This window comes from Gymnogyps californianus, chromosome Z (assembly GCF_018139145.2).
Source record: "Gymnogyps californianus isolate 813 chromosome Z, ASM1813914v2, whole genome shotgun sequence".
Taxonomy (NCBI): Eukaryota; Metazoa; Chordata; class Aves; order Accipitriformes; family Cathartidae; genus Gymnogyps; species Gymnogyps californianus.
The window spans coordinates 30,487,609-30,506,551 of NC_059500.1; the positions used below are offsets into that span (position 1 = coordinate 30,487,609).

General features: G+C 38.0%; 1 protein-coding gene across 1 annotated transcript in view; it reads left to right on the forward strand.

Moving 5' to 3' along the window:
• Positions 1–18,943, forward strand: part of HOOK3 (hook microtubule tethering protein 3) — a 97,319-nt gene that overhangs the window by 15,091 nt on the left and 63,285 nt on the right. Inside the window, exons 2-3 of the mRNA XM_050913738.1 lie at positions 190–275; positions 11,779–11,851. Coding sequence (XP_050769695.1) covers positions 190–275; positions 11,779–11,851 — 159 coding nt within the window. The remainder of the gene's footprint in view (positions 1–189; positions 276–11,778; positions 11,852–18,943) is intronic.

Here is an 18,943-nt window from a genome sequence, read left to right on the forward strand (position 1 = left end):
GATGCTAAGCCCAGACAGTAGTTCATTTCCGTGATTGCTATTAAATCTAAAGCTTCTTAATTCCTAACATGTACCCTAAAGGTGTGGGGTTTACTCTGTTCTATTTGCTATTTGGTAGTATTTTTTTTGACTTTTGAAAATCCCTTGACATTGATGTAAAAGAGGATAACCTTTTCCTTTCTCCCACAGATCCAGACGTTTAATGTTGAGGCACCATGCAAGACCGTGGAAGATTTAACGAGTGGGGTTGTGATGGCCCAGGTTCTTCAAAAAATGTAAGAAATAGTTTATTTAATGAATTAAATACAGAATGTTTTATTATCTGTACATGTTTCTTTATTTAAGTGTATTTTAGTTCAAACTTGGCTGATATTCCGTAAGGATGTGGCTGTTGCTATGCTTAGGACTTTAAGCTGGAACGTCACTAATACCTTTTTTTCTCTATAGTTTTCAGATAACTATCTTAAATGCAAAAAAAAAAAAAAAGTTTTGTTTTAGGGAGGTATTTATTCAAGTGTGAGCTTACTGGAAAGTAAGTTGGGTTAAAACTAAGCTTACAAATTCAAACTTTTTTAAAAAGTTGGAACCCGTGCAAGGTAAGATATTGGCCCTGATCATTGTTTGAAACTACAGTTAGTATATCAGTAATGTCAGAATTAGTTTCATGCAATAAAACTTCTGTGATAAACTGAATGGAACTGTCAACTTAGTTGTTTGCAAAGATACTACATTCTTGAAAGTAAGTGAAGGAATAATAGCTGTTACACTAGATAATGTTTTTGTTCTTTTGAAGTTTAAGATCAAGTAGAATAAAATGCCTTAGTTCAACATCTCAGGGTAATTTAGGATGTTTCTGGGGACTACAGATATGCATCTGAAACGTAGCTGTATGCAGAATTACCTATTTTCACAGAAACACAACTTTTCATTGTTCATTAGAAACTTCAGCAGCATTTACCAAAGTCAGCAGTCCAAATTAAGCATGCCAGTTCCTACAGACCTATTTTTTTTAAAAAAGCTGTGCTTTATTCCTTTTAACGTGAAGAGGGTACTGTCTTGAGTGTGGATGCAGAATAAAATGTTTTCTATGTAATTTGTTGAAAATGAAGACTGAACAGATACAGAATAGATATGAACAGCTTTCTGTTAGAGGAATTCTGGTTTGCATCAAAGAATTGTAGACTAGTTGAGGTTGAAAGGCACCTCTGGAGTGTTTAAGCCAACTCACCTGCTCAAAGCAGAGTCTGCTAGAGCAAGTTGCCCCAGGATTGTGTCCAGTCAGATTTTGAGTATATGGAAGGATGGAGACTCCACAGCCCCTCTGGGCTACCTGTTCCAGTAGTCAATTGCTCTCACAGTTTAAAAAAAAAACAAACCAAAAACAAAACACCACCCTCCCCACCCCCAAACCCCCCAAAACAAAAAAAAACCACCAAACTGGGAGCATTTTTTTCTTTATGTTCAGATGGAAGTACTTGTCTTTCAGTTTGTGCCCACTGCCTCTTGTCTGTTCACTGGACACCACTGAGAAGATTATGTGAGGGTATAAAGAAGGAGCCATCAGGTATTTATACATAGGACTGATAAGATCCCACTGTACCTTCTCTTCTTGAGGCTAAACAGACACAGCTCGCTCAGTCTCACCTCATATGACGGATGCTCCAGTCTGTTCATCATCTTAATTGCCCTTTGTTGAGCTTCCTTGTATGTCCAGGTCTCTCTCATACTGGGGAGCCCAGGACACAGCACTTCAGACGTGGTCTCACCAGAGCTGAGTAGTACCTCCCTTGGCCTGCTGGCAATGCTCTTCCCAGTGTAGCCCACGATGTGGTTGACGGCCTTTGCTACAAGGACATATTGCTGGAATGTGTTCAGCTTGGTTTCTACTAAGCTTCTTCTCTGCAAAGCTGCTTTCCAACCAGTTGGCCCCCAGCATATACTGGTGCACAAGGTTTGCACTTACCTTTGCTGAAATGCATAAGGTTCCTGTCAGCCCATTTCTCCAGCCTGTCGAGGTCCTTCCAAATGGCAGCATAACTATCAGGTGTATCAAACAGTCCTTCCAGTTTTGTATTATCTGAAAACTTGCACTCTGTTCCATCATCTAGGTCACTATTAAAGACGTTTACTAGTATTGACCCCTTGGGTATGCTGATAGTGGACTGGCCTCCAGCTGGACTTCATGCTGCTGCTCGTAACCCTTTGAGTCTGGCAGTTCAGCCATTTTTCAACCCACCTGACTATCTGCTTACCCAGGCCATGCTTCATCAGTTTGTCCATGATGATGTTATCCTTATCAGGTGGTCTGTAGCGGGCACCTATAACAATGTCACCTGTGATGGTCTTCCTGGTCATCCTGACCCATAATCTCTCAGCTGGCTCATCATCCATCCCAAGACAGAGCTCATACATTCCTGCTGCTCTCTTGCATAAAGGGAATCTCCCTGTCACTGCCTTCCCAGCTTGTTCTTCCTAAAGAGCCTGTATTCATTCATGGCAGCAACCTTGTCATGTGAGCCATCCTACCATGTCTTCATGATCCCAATGAGACTGTGGCCTTGTAACTACACACAGAGCTCTGTTTCCTCCTGTTTGTTCTCCATGCTGCATGCATTAGTGCACAAGCACTTCACATGTGCATCCAGTCTTGCTGATTCCCAAGAATGAGAGCTTTCCCTGTAGTGTTTTTCTGTAGGCCTTTCCTTATTTATGTGCATATGCTTGGGGTGGCCCCACTTCAGCCCTGTTTTGTTGACTATGAGGTATCTCTTGTTCATATCGTCTCACACCCTTTGCTTGCCAACAGAGTCCACTGCTTTGTCACTTGATGTTTGGTTGTATTTTCCCTCTATTGTTCCTTGTTTGAAACAGTTCTTACCAGGTTGGCCAGCCTGTTGGCAAAGGTGCTTCTGCCCACCATAGACAGGTGGATCCCATCTCTTCCAAGCAGTCCTTGATTCTCAAAGAGGATTCTATGGTCATAGAAACCAAAACCCTGCTGCCAACACCAGTTCACAGCTGGTTGTTGACCTGCAGGATCTGTCTGCTCCTCAGACCCTTCCCGCTAACTGGCGCAATTGGGGAGAACACCACTTGGTCCTTGACCATAACTTTCAGAGCCGTGTAATCACACTTGGTACTTTCCAGGTCTCCCTAGCTGTATAGCTGGTGCCCAGGTCGAAGAGCAGAAGAAGTAATAGTCTGAGGGCTGGACAAGCTTTGGCAGTCTTTCAACAATGCCATGAATTCAAACCCCTAGCAAGCAGCAACCCTTCTTAGATGACGAGTCAGTCCGAAGATGAGGGTCCTCCATCCCTTCCTAACGCTTGCCACTTCCCTCTTGTGCTGCTGCATGGCTCAAGTTTACTGAACACAGATGATATGTTTAACAGAGCTCCTAGCCCCTTAACTGCTATGAGGGCACTGATTATTCTGTAGCTGCAAATCCTCAGGTGGAGCAGGAGCCTTCCTCCTAGTGAATGAAAGAGCTGGCAGTTCATAGGAAGAAAAAAGGTGGAAGGAGGAAATCTCAATGTAGTCAAATATTTCAAGGGAATGCTTTTTAACATGTGAAAAGGTAAGATCTGGAGCGTAGAATCCTAAAGGTTTGAAGTAGAGGACAGTCTTTCTTTCCTCCCTGAAACTTCAAAGAAGATGTAAATTCTGCAAAGTTTCTTTCTGCACTTAATTTCTCCTTCTGTGAGGAAGATGAGGCATCACTTACAAGAATTATCCAATCTTTACATATTTTTGCATGAAACAAAACTAATTTCAAGTAATGTCAGCAGTCCTCTCGCTTCAGAGTAGTTGAAGCAGTCTTTCTACTATTTTAATGTATTTTGCTGGTACACAAAAGATGACACCACACACATACACAGACACACCCCCCCAAGTAGAAATGGATTTTCCAACCCAGCATTTAAATCAGCTCACTTGTAAGTTTTCTGAAGTCTGAACATCAGCTTTACAAGTCTGAAGGTAAATACAACATAAATTGGATACTGTTCCTTTTTCTTAGGGTTGGAAAGATATCGTCCTTTTTTACCTACTGGAATATAAAAAAGTGGTGACGATATAAATGGTGTATTCAGTAAACTTTATAGTAAGTCAGGATTTCAGCATAATCATCTGTGAATCTGTTTTCAGAGCATTTGGAAAAAATGTAATAGTGACATATTTAATACGGGTATTTATCTGTCTTGAACTTCTGTAGTTCTTCTGTAGGGTACAGATTCCACTTAACTGTTGGCCCATCATTAAGTTAACTGTATATATTCTTGATTGACTAGTTCAAAGACTAGTCAGAATTTGGATCTAAAACATAATATGCCTTCATACAAACCAAAATGAAACTTCACTGTCAAAGGCCCCTCAATAACCTTAATGACAATTTTAGCCTGGTACTACCATGACTTGAAATACTGCCTTTCACCCTGCTGCGGTATTAAGAAAGGAAAACTGTTCTGAGATACTGTTTTCAGCTGATGAACTGATGTTTTAGAAAGAAATGTACAATACAAATATTGCATTTCTGTAGCATGATTTTAAAATATTTCCTGTAGCAATTGCCATGCTGATACTGAATGTGGGAATTCTTTAATTTACCCAGTTTATATGTAAAGATCAGCTAAGCAATTTAAAGTTCTTTCTCTATGCCCTAGGTAATAATTGGAACCTGACAAAATTAGTATTTTGCTGTCTTTCTGATAGTTGTGCTTCAGATTTACCATTTTGCATACTTGTGCAGTGAATACATTGATTCTCATGCAGACATTTAGCAATAATATTGCTAAATCTTGACTCCATTCTTGTTGAGATAAACTTTGAAGTGCAGCAGCAAGCTGATCTTGGATTGTAAAACAGGAATGATAATATATGAATGATTTTTGAGGGAAAATATTATTGGTTCTTTTTTTTGGTAGTAACAGAAGATGGCTCCAATTGATTTTTGAAGTAGATACCAAGGGTTGCGGAATAGCCAAACATTGTCCGTTTCCCTGGACATGAGAGGCAGGAACATAGGCAAAATACAGGGATCAGCGTTTGTATAGTTGTCTAGAAAACTGATCAGGAGCATGTTGACAAAGCCATTTTAAGTATTCTTTCTTAAAAACAAGAACAAATTCGACACTACCAGTGAAATCCTCTTTTTGCTCCTTCAAACAGATACCACAGGAAGAATACTTAGTCAGGAATCAGGGAATGTTCAACGATATGAAGCAAGTCTAGAGTAGGCTTTTCCAGTCTACCCTTCTTTTTATATTAACAGCACTGGCTCCCTCTCTGTCCCGAGAAAGATAACCATGTAGAACAAAATTTTGCAGGTATAGAAATGTGTAAGAGCAAGACAGCTGGGTGCTCAAGGTTATTTGGAAAAGTCATGCAGTGACGTTAAATAGCAAAGAGCAAGCACAGCCTGTAAGCACCAGGTCACTGCAAACAGATGTCATTTGCAGTGAAAATTTGAACAGTTGTGGCTTTGACATGAAAATCTCTCAACCAGTTAATCTTCAAAGGACAAATTTATTGTCTCGACTGGAGACACAAAGCTTAAACGCTGTTACTCTTATTCCATTGAGAAGGGTAAACTACTATTTCTGTAATGGATGTTCCTTGAAATTTGAGTGTCTGTCAGTATGGCTGCCTCCCATTTAGGGTTCTTCATCAATGTGTGTTCTTTGAGGCTAATAGTACTAATAGGTTAATTACATAAAGGTGGGAGGGGACAATTCTGACAACTTTTGGGTGCATCAGGACTTCTTCTATAGTAAATTAATTAATGTTTAAAAAATCGCTGAAAGAGCAGATTAATATATCCAGTGACAATTTAAAAAGAAAAGAAAAAAGAAAAAAAGAGAGTTTGCTATGAATGGAAAAAATGCAATCAGTGAAGAACTGAAATTAAGTGAGGTAGAGCATTGATGAAAATTGAAAGATGTTAGGGTGATCCAGTGATCTGGATATATTTCCATAGCAGAGTAAGGATAGCATTTCTTCTTGAAAACTTTGACGTTTAAAAGTTTGAACTCTCTATTTGTTCTATTTTTTTAACCTCCACCTTCATAGAAAGAGTCCATTGGTACTTATGGGAGCAGGAGATAGTGGGGACAAGATGAAATTAAGACAGTAGTTTATGATGAGGAACAGTTTCAAAGAGATCTCTAGTTCAGGGAATTAGTTGCTTAGATATTGTCCTGGTTTCGGCTGGGATAGAGTTAATTTTCTTCTTAGTAGCTGGTACAGTGTGTTTTGGATTTAGTGTGAGAATAAAGTTGGTAACACACTGATGTTGTAGTTGTTGCTAAGTAGTGCTTATCTTAAGGATTTTTCAGTTTCCCATGATCTGCCAGCAAGCAGGTGTGCAAGAAGCTGGGAGGGAGCATAGCCGGGGCAGCTGACCCGAACTAGCCAAAGGGATATTCCATACCATGGAACGTCATGCTCAGTATATAAAGAGGGGGGAATTGGCCAGGAGGGGCGGATTGCTGCTCGGGGACTGGCTGAGCATTGGTCAGCGAGTGGTGAGCTATTGCATTGTGCATCACTTGTCTTTTCTTGGGTTTTATTTCTCTCTCTTTTTTGTTATATTCCTTTTCATTACTACTATTATTATTATATTTTAATTTTTATTAGTTAGTATTATATTTTATTTTACTTTAGTTATTAAACTGTTTTTATCTCAACCCACGAGTTCTACTTTTTTTTCCCCTGATCCTCCTCCCCATCCCACTGGGAGGGGGGAGGGGTGAGCAGCTGTGTGGTGCTCAGTTGCTGGCTGGGGTTAAACCATGACAGATATACAGAAAATTTGCATAACACAGAACTGTAGGATTTGTTGTCAGTAAAAGAAAAAAAGGAAGAATATTCCTTATTCATCAGCTGATAAAAAACAGCTGTGCCTTGTGTCAAGTGTTCAGAAGGGATCAGCAGCTCCTTCCATTGTTCTCAATTTTTTTGTACATTGTTCTCAATATTTTTTGCACTCAAGGTAGCAGCCTATTTGCAAGTAGGGGCTATTCATCAGAAGCAACAACTCATGTAGCAGAATTTTCTGTAATAAAACAATTGGAAGAGGCTGTGAGAAGAAAAGCATACAGAGGGAATTACTGACACCTTCAGAAGCTTTTCACTGATGTAGTGTGTGATATAAAATGGCAGAAATGTGTGCTATGTAACCAAGCATGAGCATTTTGCTTACAGATTCAGTTGTTAATAAACAGGTGTTGGTAAATCCCTGAAGGACACTTTCTTTCTTTCTATCATAAAACCTTTATCTTCGAATTTCAGGTTAAAGTACCATTGAATGGAATTCTCCAGTGGTAACTATATTATGTCAGAGAAAGAAATTCAGCCTATGCTCTAGCTTATGTTTCTTTGTATTATTCTGTAAGATTCACTGTTCATTTGTGTTCAGATGTCAAGGTTACTGGTCCCTCTGACTAGAATTGGTATGAAATACAGTAAGAAAAGATGCCTGTACAAAGTCAGTGTTGATGATTATTTTACAGTGCAGTAAAGATTCAAAGCAAAAGAAAATGTTTGAACTGTCTACGAGTAGACTGTCTGCCTGCAGTCATGTAGCTTATGCTGTTTAGAGTACATAGAAGTGCCATAGCTTGCTTCTGAATTGCATCCTCTTTTTCTTTGTGTTTTTTTTTGTAGCTTTCACTGGTGTTAGTCATGTTTTCACTGTCCATTGGTATCCCTAGAACAGCATAATTCCCTATTTTATACTAGAGTTTTAAATTTTCCTTTCATCCCACTCTGGAGACTGTTTAGTACCAGATGTCTCTCTTGTTTTAATTCTTTCTTCATCTGTCATACTGGCCTTGGTAAATGTAAGAGAAGATATATATTTTCATTTGTCATCTGTGCATTGTGCCCCACTTAATGAATTATTCATTTTTTATATTATACATTGCAGCATGCTGTGTATGTTTTGATACATGCAGAACACAAAACCCATGCTTTTGTATATCACTGGGGGAAGGAAATTTTTGTAAATAGACATTTTTTAAAGCAGCTTACTGTACCACTGTTAAAATGAGTAATAATCATGAGTTATACTACATGCTCTGTGGGTTGGTTTTCTTCAGAATATTTCTGTCTCTTGGCATCTATGATGTGGAGAGATGATTGCTTAAATAAAGGAAAATTTGCATACAAAATAAGATGGAGATGGTATAAATGAGCACTGCTGAAAACAACATCACATGAAGTGATACAGTATTAACAACAGCATAAGTGTCTTGTGCTCTGAAGAAAAGTTCCAGTTATCTGCAGTACTATTCAGATACCAGGCAGCAATCAACTGACATACAAATACCTTTCTAAACCTGGAAAGTTATCCAGTGCAAGAGATTGTCCAAGTTTGGATCTAGGCTCAGGAACTTACTGACTTCAAAATGCTTGGTTCAAACAAGTCATCTCATGGAAACGATGATGCTCCAGTCAGTTTTCTGTTGCCCTTGTTTAGTGCAGTACCTCTTCAAAATGAGCTAGTAGGTTTTGTGATCACGGCTTCTTGGTTCTCAACCACACATTTTCATATTTACTGTAAGAAAGGACAACATCTTTCTTAATGACATGGACTAAGGGAGTTAAAGAACTCTGAATATGATTGAATCATGATTCCCAAAGCTTCAGCAGAGGGACACTTGTTTGCAGCAAGGGCTGTGAATGACCTAATGTCTGGAAGCCCCTTTTAAAAAGTATTTGTAGAAATTGTAGAAATTCTGATGGAAATTTTTTTATTTCAGATTTGATTTCCATTAGTTTGATACAGAGAGAAAGCATTGCTGTTTGTATTAATTCTGAACATTAATCGGACTTTTGAGGACAGAAATGAAATTATAACGGCACACTAGGAATGATTCTGAGGTGATTTATGGATGAGGAAAGGATGATCATTCTAGATTTGCTTGGTGTTGATACCCCACCTGTTGCTTTTCTGCTTGTTGTATTCCTGACAAAGTGTTTTTGCAATATGCTACTAATTATTGTGTAATCTGCATGAAGGTGCTGTAAAGAGAATTGTTGGTACTACTCTGACCACTGTTATGTGTTCATGATTTAGAATGCATTGCTTATCAGCTGCTGGACCCTTGAATGCTTTCATGAGGTTTGTATACTTAAAAAGAAAAAAAAAAAACGGGATCTGTGGGAGAGGACTACCACACTGAGTTTAGATTTAATTCTCAGGGACCTTCCTTATATATGTCTGATGACATATATAAAGGTGTAGGTATACTTCCATCAAGACAGTGAAGGCCAGTTGCATGTGTTACTTTTATTGCAGTAGTAGCTGAGAAAAGCTGCTTAATTGCTATTGAAGTACAGGCTTCCAGAGTGGAATGAGTTGGAGCTGACTGTGAAATCTTTTTACTCTTCCTCAGCTGATGCCCTTATTGTTGAAAATAAGGTATGCAATATTAGCCATCCAGTCAGTCCAAATATAATTCTGCTTGTGGGCAGTTGTTTATGCTTACCCATGTTGCTGCTTAGAGTCATTATTTACAGTGAAAATGGTAAGTAAAGAATTGGTATATTCATGGCACTGCAGCCTTGAAGCAGCTGAAGATGTTAGTGACCAAGTGCAATCCTTAAAAAGGCAAGATACAGTCCTTAAGAAAGTCCCGTTGGTCTTTTTTGCTGGTGAAGCACAGGTAATTAGGCATACCTGCTTTCTCACTCTGCTGCATAAACATTTTGTAGTTATGAGTGTGTTGTAAGCAAGGCTCACTTGGCTGTTGGCGATTCCCAGAAGACCCATCTGAAAGGTACTAGGGTGCTTTTTGAACTCCACACCTCAAACAGAATCAAGTGGGGCTGCATGGGGCTTGAACTCTTTTTTTTTTCATTATTGTCCAGGTGATTTTGTTGTGATTGAGTGGGAGTTAGGCAAATTAAGACTTTTTGCAAGGAGAGCCATTTGTTTCATGTGAAAGCTGAATGTGAGCCTTCTTCATCCCTAGTAGATCTTGTGTGAATTTGAATCAATTTCATTCTTAGGTTTACCTGTCTTCTGAGGGCAGAAAGGCTATTTGAAAGCTATTTGAAAACATTTATTTCAAAACCAGATGAAACTCTGCATAAGACATTGCTTTTTCTGTTTCATAGTTTAAGATTCTGTCATCTGTGCTAGAACTGCACTGTTTTTGAATGGGAGTAATTTGGAGTCATCAACTTAACTAGTAATTAAAGCTGTTCTTCTAGCTATAAGTTTGCGGATGCCATGTCAGAGGAAAGGAAATATGCCGTAATCTTCACCAGAGTCTGTAACAGAACGTGTAAAAATAGCAATTGGAATGTGTCAGTAGAGAAACACTGCTGTTTGTGATCTCTCTCCATTGCTGTGTATTGTATCACGGGCTGCTTGCAGACCTTGATACATTGTGAAGAAGATATTGTGAAGAAGATGGAGTACAGGAGATACTGTGCATCAGGTACAAACTGTTGCTACAAAGTCTGTGCCCTAATACCGGTACTGATGTAATTGCTGGTTTACAGCATATATGATGTAGATGTCATTTTGATCTCCAGACACATTCATAGTTTTCTTGAGCTTTTGCCAAAAGATCTCATGGCATCTTGCCCTTAAAAAAAGAGCTCAGTCCAGAACCCTTCTATCTGTAGAAGGTACAGCAGTAAATCTAATAGTACTTGGTGGCAAATGCAGCAGTATAAGTCCAGAACTTAGAATACTTCACGTGAAACTCTAACCTGGCCTACCACACAGACTCTTAAAAGCCTTATGCTTACAAAAACAGAGGTTTTTTTTTCCCCCAACTATATTAACTTTATATGTTGGATGAAATATGAGCCTTACCTTGTGTTATGTTGACCTACTCCTTTAAAACCAGTTATTTGTGGTGCATTCTCTCACCTTAGTTCTGATCATAGCATTTTCAAAATTCTGTATGATATAAGGAAAATTTGACTTAAGTGACAGTAGAAAATGTTGGCCTTTTAGATGATCTTGGAACTTGGGGGCAAGAGAGTCTTGGGAGTTGTCTTGAAGAAGCAACTTATGGAAGGTGCCTGTGAGAAGAAGGAAGACAGGGAGGCAGTTTATAGAAATAGAAGTATGCTCTACAAGCAGTAGGTGTTCTTCTGTTCTTTATCTTGATTGCCTCATCAAAAGTGCAGAAGATAGAAAAACTTTTAAGGAAAGGTGTTCAGAAAAAGATTTGTCTAGGGTTACCATGAAAAGAGATTTGCAAAACCTGCTAGTGTTTGGTAGATGAAATAATAGTGAAGTGTGGTCTCAGTAGTAGATACTTAACTTCAGTGATACTTTTTAACTCTTCTCACTGTATAAAGACAACATATGTATTGTTCAGTCTCAAGCTTCCCGTTTAGAAGCTGAATAGTTGTTAGCAGTGTATAGCAGTAGGGATCCATAATATGTGAAAAAGTAATAATTTTTGTAACGCTTTCAAGTAATGCAAGCAAATATTGCTTCAGCACCAGCTGATAAATTAGAGGAAGAAGAACTTACAGAGGGAAAAACTGGCAAAATGCATTCCAAGTACAGCAGCCTCCTCAAAAGTGTTAGCTACTCATGGCACACAAATGAAGCTGTGCTGTCAACAGGGTGCAAAGCCTTAGAAAACTGAGCAGTAGCAGGATTCTGAACTACTGTATACAGGCCATGTGTCGGATGCAGAGGTAGTCATTTAAATAACCTCAGCCTGAGATAGGGGCTTAATCACCAAGGTATCCTCACAGTTTCTGTAACTTGTTTTTAACGAATACTCTACATTTTTTGTGTTTCAGAGATCCAGCTTACTTTGATGAAAATTGGCTGAACAGGATCAAAACAGAAGTAGGAGATAATTGGAGGCTAAAGGTATTTGACTTACTTTGCTTGTCTGCGAATCTGTATTTCAGTTCTTAATACAATATTGTACCTAAATATTAGCACATTTCTAGATTAAGACCTTGCTTTATAATACAGCATTTTGAATTTTAGACCATTTTAATTACACTTACTTGTTTTTTATGTTGTTGTAGTCCTGCAGTTTAGCAAAGAAAAGACATTTTGAGCTTGTAAATAGGTTTCAATAATTTAAAAGGAAAATATTAAAATAAATTTTATGCATCAATTACCTCTCTTTGTTTTTCAAATGTTATGAAAGATTTTTTTAAATGCAAAGTGTGAATGTAGCATTAAAAAAAAGAGCTCTGAGAAGCAGCTGTACAAAAATAGCAGAATAATAAGCAATTTATTTAAATAAAAATGGCAAACTACTGAGCTTTAGGAGAGGAAGTACTGTTTTTTCTGTGTTGTTTGTACTCAGCATGTTTTTTAACCACAGTCTATTTGCTGGGTCATTTGCATCACTTGGTATTCTAGTACTTTCTCTGCAAACGTTAAGGCAAGAATTTACAGTGCTACGGCTGAGGAGCATTTTGGTTTATAAAACCTGGAGAACATAGTTTCACATGCGGATGTTAGTGTAGTTTCTGACCAGTTTTGTTTACAGAATGATACATGTACCTTTCTAAATTGCTATTTCCAGCCTGCCTACTTGGGGAAACAAAATAGTGATGGTTTGTCTGTTAGTTCATGTTTCCTGTAAAACCGTTTTGTTGTGGCCACCAAAAACCCTTCTGAGCATCTGGGGAAGGGCTACAACTGTGAAATGCTCTAGTACTTACAGGCTCATCAACATCACTGGCTGAATAGAAGGGACACACAGATAAGTCCCGCCTGAGTCAAGGATGGAGCATACTGCTGCTGTATATGTTTTGACTTGGCCAGCAGACCTGTCAGCATGGTCTCTGCTGCCTGGCCAGCTGTGTGCACGTCTGAGCAGCTTTAGAGTGTGTTGTCTACCAGGGCTGCCAGCAAAAACATGGGTACATTGATGAGGATATATTGACTGGCTGGTGAATAAAAGATGTGATCCCTAAAAAAGCTTTGTTAGTTCTGCTGCTTGTAGAGCAGTTAATTTAAATGAACTTTTCAAAGAAGCACATGGAATTGCAAGTGAACAGCTGGATACAAGGCTTTATTTTTCTCTAAAATATTTCTGTGGCTTTTTTCTGAGGAATATTGAAGTCTTGGCTGTTAAATTTGGAGAACAACGAACTGAGAACTGTTTGTTGTAATAGCATTTCAGCTGATCGAAAGCAGAGCAGCAGCTTCTGTAGCTTTTATGTGGAGCTTGAGGAATAGATTTTTTTTTTGTTTTCCACCAATTTGGCAGTTACTAAGGCTTAGCAGGTGTGAATAAAAAAAAAAAAAGCTGAGCAATCTAGTAACTTCCTTGTGTGATTGAGGTTGGAAAAACATCAGGTCAAATTTCAGTTTCTTGCTGATGTCATTCCTTCTTGTTTTTCTTCTATCCATGTAAATGAGAACTAAAGACTGATTTTTTTTTTGTTTGAAAGAGATGTGTACTCCAGCTTTTTGTATACATTTTTTATATACCACTTCCCTTTTCACAAAGAATACTAAAAGGCACAAATGTGATATTTTAACTCTTATTTTGTAACCAGGAAAGTAATCCTATACTTTACCAACTGTTCTTCTTCTTTATGTGTGAGTAAACACTATTGGTAATCTAGTTGTTCAAATGTCTATCAGTCAATCCGTCATTTATAGTCTGGCTTGTAGGAACACTTTGAATCTGTGCACTTCTATTTGTTTGTCATTAGATCTAAAATGCAGGCAACATACTTCTGCATGACTTGATGATATTGATTTCCCTTCATATTTTAAGAAGCACCATGAGATATGATAATTGGGTTATCTCACTACCTCACAAGTCATGGTAATGAGCTGAATTATGTTCTTGTTGCTAAACATAGTTGTTCTTTGCCTCCGATATCATATACATGGTGTAATAGTCACCACTTACACAAGCTCTCGATATCATGAACCACATAGAGGAGCCAGTCTAGTAGGGGAAATAAGTTAAACAAACAAACCAAAATGTAATGTGCAGGTAGTTCTACTTTGTGGAACAGTGGTTAGGAGGGCCTGATACAGGTTAGTGTAGGCCTGATACAGCCCTCCTAGAAAGAGGGCTTCTGTTGAAAGAGATACTCAGAAAATTATGCAATTGTTAACTTCGAATTGAATGCTGTCCTGTATGGGGAATAAACATGAATAGATGGCTCAGCTTGCTTTTTTTTTTTTTTTGTTGAGCAGTTCACTTTCCAATAACTGCAAGAATGCAGTCATATTAAAAATATTTTTCCTGTTGCTGTACCAGTTTAAAACAAATGTATAAATTCACAAAGGTGTTGTTATATTCTTGGTTTCAGGGCAGGTTGTCTGACTTGAGAGACTGAGCAATGCACAGGATAGAAAAAAGGAAATGTTAGAACTCAGGGGTCTTGCGAAGTAGGAAGCATTCAGCAAGCATTCTGTGTATTACAGCTGACCAGATCTTTGTCTACTGTGTTTAGTAAAGAAACATGTTGTTACTTCTTTGGGGTTAAAATTTCTCAGGCATAGCATACATCAGTGTACATAGCAGTTTATGTTTTCCCTTGGGCAACAAAAAAACCTACTTCTCACTGCTGCCTTAACTGCAATTTTATGTTGTGGTTAAAAAAAAAAGCAAAGACATACCTCTTTTCTGATGTACAACTGAACACTGTAATATAGTCAGAGTTTAAACTGTGTACACACTAGTATTTCATGCTGAAGAAGAAGACATTTTGAAGGTAAAATGGCCTTTATTGAAAATGGGAAACAGCATAGAAGATAATTCTGTTGCCAAAATTTTGCAGGAATGAAATTCCGTAATCAAGAAACAAGAATAGTTCCATGTCAAGTTGTACAGGAATACCAGTAACAGAACAGAAATTTAAACAGTTAATGATTTGATACACACATGTCAATTTTGGCAATTACAGAGTAAGTTGTTGACTGTCTGAGGGATGGAATAAAACTAACACCCCCTTCCCCCCCCCCCCCCCCCCCCCCTTCCATTCGGTGTGGTTGTACCTAGCTTGGGAAAGGAAGGAAATATATTGTTCAGCTTGATTTCTAACTTTTTCTTCTGGACTTTTTGCTTTGGCATTCAGACTACCACATCAGTTTAAAGTACGATTTTATCAATGTTTATAGTAGCAAGCTGTGTTTGTTCCATTACTGAATAGCACATTCAAACAATAGGAGCCGCTATCTGCAACTAGTACAGTTTGAATGCCTTGTGTTTGATACAATACTACAAAATGGAATAATCAATTAAATTAGAGCACAGACTACTTAGTCTTAGTGTTGTAATGTAACTAAACAAACCTGATTTTTGAGAATTAATTTTTTACTCCCTGCAGTAGTAGTTATGTTTGCTCTGAATTCTTCTACAGTACAAGCTGGGTTGACTGATGGAGTAATGGAAGCTAGTTTTCAGTGTACAGTATCATCTTTCTGCTACTTTCTTGTTCCTTTGCAAGGAAAGGGAGCACTTATTCATGAGCAGCCTTTTGGAGGTTTTTTTCTGATAAGAGTGGAAGCCTGTCATGTGAATGTTTTTCTGCAAGCAAGAAGCAGAGATTATAGGTGTATTGTAAGCCAGCATTCATTTCTGTCAAAAAGATAATTAGCAACTGATATATTTAATTCTGTTTCGATATACCCTTAATTCCTAAGTCCACAATGTCTCCAAATATAGGTTTAATGTAGGAATGCTCTCTGTGTTCAGAGCCACATTTAATTTTTTTTTTTAATTGTCATTTAACTCAAGGAAATGTCTGTATCTGTTCTTTTGGGGATTTCTTTTTGCAGAAGACAGGTTGGAGGGGGATAACCCCCAAAGCTAGTGGTATAGTCTCTCTCTAGACTCCATTTATAATCAGTGAAGAGACAGACTCCCGCAGAATGCAGCTTAGAGCAGAAACCTCATGTATGTAGTGGGAATGATGCATGCACACTCTCCCCAGTGGGCCCCCTCCCTGTCCCCCCCCTTTTAAGTGCAGCCGGTAAGAATATGTACCTTAATGAGATATCTGAAGCTGATTGATTAAGAATTCTCTCACCACTTGCAAGTGTACCCTGGCAACATTTCCAGAGGTTATAAGGTTCTTAATTATAACCTGTGTGAAGGGAAATAGGTCTGTGCATAATTACCCAGGAAAGATACTGTTGAACAGCATTTCAGAACATTGGGGTTCCCATTCAGACACTTCAGGATCTGAAATGTATAAGGATAAGTCAATTTACACAGAGTCTTCAGCACAAACAGCATTTCAGTCATACATGTGATACAAGGATAAATGCAAAATTGGAGACTGGCTGTCATAATGTTAGAGAGAAAACAAGAGATTAGATGACCCATGCTCCCTTTTTGTCAGCGATCACAAGCTTAAGGGCATTTCTACTGTCCACTTGATCAGGCTTTCCTTCTGTTGCTCAAGAATATTCATAAAGAGAGAAATCTGGACAGACTACCCTTACATACCCTCAGTTTGGAACCAGTAAGTAAATTGTAATTAAATAAAAATAGATTTCATATGACAGGTGAGGGAAAAAAAAAAAGGAGAAAAAATCCGCAAACATTAAGTTGTATGGTGTTGCCAGATCATGTGTTGCCTTCAGTAACCCAGGGCACATCATCTCTGCTTTCATTCCAGTCAGGTTAATGCTGTGTAATAAGGGTCAGTCTCATACTGAGCAGTGTGTGCTAACTATGTAGTACTATACTATAGCCAAGACAGCTATAAACTGAGAGGGTAACCATCATTTAACATCAGGAACATCCACACAGCTCTGCTGTGGATATTAGTGAAATTTAGGTGTTCAAAGAATGAATGATAACATGCAGGTTGCCTTTGTGGATGCATTAGTTCAAAGGGGATGTCCTCTCCTTGGTAATATGAGATTGGGGAAGTAAAACAGGAAACGACAGATGGAAAAGAGATTGTAAATGAACAGAGATTCATCTAGAAATAATTAATAATCCATCTATTGTGAGTTGCAACAGCTTTGAAGTGGAATAAAGCACAGTTGTCACTATTTTTTTTTTCCCCAGTAAGTTTCATGTCTTTTCCAACAGAGGTATGGGTGCACAGAATGCCTATGAAAGGGGTTGGGAGGGTAGTGTACATGCTTTGTATGGAAAAGGCGGAAGTCAGGTTGCTGATGCAAGCAAATAAGCGTCCTATGTAATCATGGGCTGATCTCCAAAGGACAATACAGCGCTTTATAGTCATGATTGATATTGGAAATTCTATCTTGTGTTCTATCCTTGCATGATTTAATGGTCTTTGTTAACTAGTTATAGTTAGGTTTTCCCCATGTGCTTAAGAAGAGAAAAAAAGAATTCTGAACAACAATCACCTGCTGTGATTTAGAATTCTGATGTAATTGCTTGTCTTTAGCACTTTCTTGTGCTGTTGTTCATTTTCATTCATGTCTGTTTGAAGTCTTCCTTTTAAGAACTTATGCTATGACCTGACAAATGTTACTGGAACTACTGAGTTGAATCTCAAAATAGAAAACATTTGTGGTAGTTACCCCATGATGATTCTCTGCCAGTGGCAGTAGAACCATCTAAGTATATTCACTGCAGACAAGTTAAAAAAAAATAAATGGAGAGCCCTCCAAGTAATACTGAAGATCATTGTTAAGTTTAAGCCAGTTTATAAAGAAGCTGCTTTAGCCTTATAATTGTCTGATTGTATGCCAGATACAAAGATGGTACAGTTAACTCTTGAAAGCAAGTTATCCTGGTACTGCTGATTGACAGTGGAATAAAATAGGACCTCCAAGACAAGTTTTTTTTTCAGTTTGTTTCCTGTTTTCTTTTTCTGAGGATGCTAACCTATATGTTAGTTTTGATGACAGATTTTGATCAATATTGATTTTGTTCCAGTATCTCAACTCTAAGCTCTATGAAACTTGTATGGAGGAAGATGACTCTTTGTGTTTAAGGGATTTTAATTCAAACAATGCTTACAAAGAAAGGGGAAAAGAAGTATTTTGTAGGTGGGTGCTTTCCATTTTGTTTCTCATTTTTTTGGGATTATGTTCAAGTTCAAGGTTCCTCACAATGTTCTCATCGGTAAACTGGACTTAAATTCTGCAACATGGCCTTTGCGTTTCTGTGGCACTTTCTGCAGCAGACTCAGGTAAATTACAAACTGGAAGATTTTAATGAATCAAGTTTGAAAATTATATTCCAATCAGTGCAGTATTCTTTGTGGTGATTTGACATAAAAATAAAATTCATTTACATTTCTTTAAATTCTTAAATCTGTTGCAGACTTTGGTTATGATTGTGCATAGCCTTGTAGAGGTAGTGGTGATTGCTTTTGGGCAGACAGGTAGAAGACAGTTGTTCTTACAGAAGCATGATGTGTTATGTGTAATAATACAGAAATAGTATGTGTTTGGGGGTGTAAACCTGAAAGTAAACTAATTATTATGCTGTTATGGGAGGGACAGTAAATGGTGTTGTATATTTGCTATCACGTAGCATCTGCAGTTCTCATTCTAGGTTGTCAGAATATTTGATGTGTCACTTTTCAGGTCCAAGTGAATTTTTGTTTCTTGTGTGACTTAAAGTTCAGTGATTATGAAGACAATCAGGATGTTCTTATATCTCAATAAGTGGTCAGCTTTTGCCACTTGTTTCCAAAAGTGAGTGGATTAATAGGAATAAGGTAATCAGTTCATTATCACTTTGGATTTCATAGCTAAATCTTTTAGTGTTAGCCTGTTCCTGTCTTCAGTTTCTCTTAGAAAAGAGACTGGATTTTGCTTTCATCATTTTGTCTGTTGACTGTGTTGAAGTGTTGAGTTTGTCCCTAGATTTCAGTATCATGTTTCCTAACTGTTTTCTGTAGTGTTTCCTCAGATTTTTTGGAAGATAGATGACTTCTGTCAGTGGACAGAATCTCCTAGCTGGATGTTTTTGGAATATAATCAATAGAAGTTATTGTGGGCTTTGAAGACAGTTGGGATTTGAGAGTTTTTGCTTTC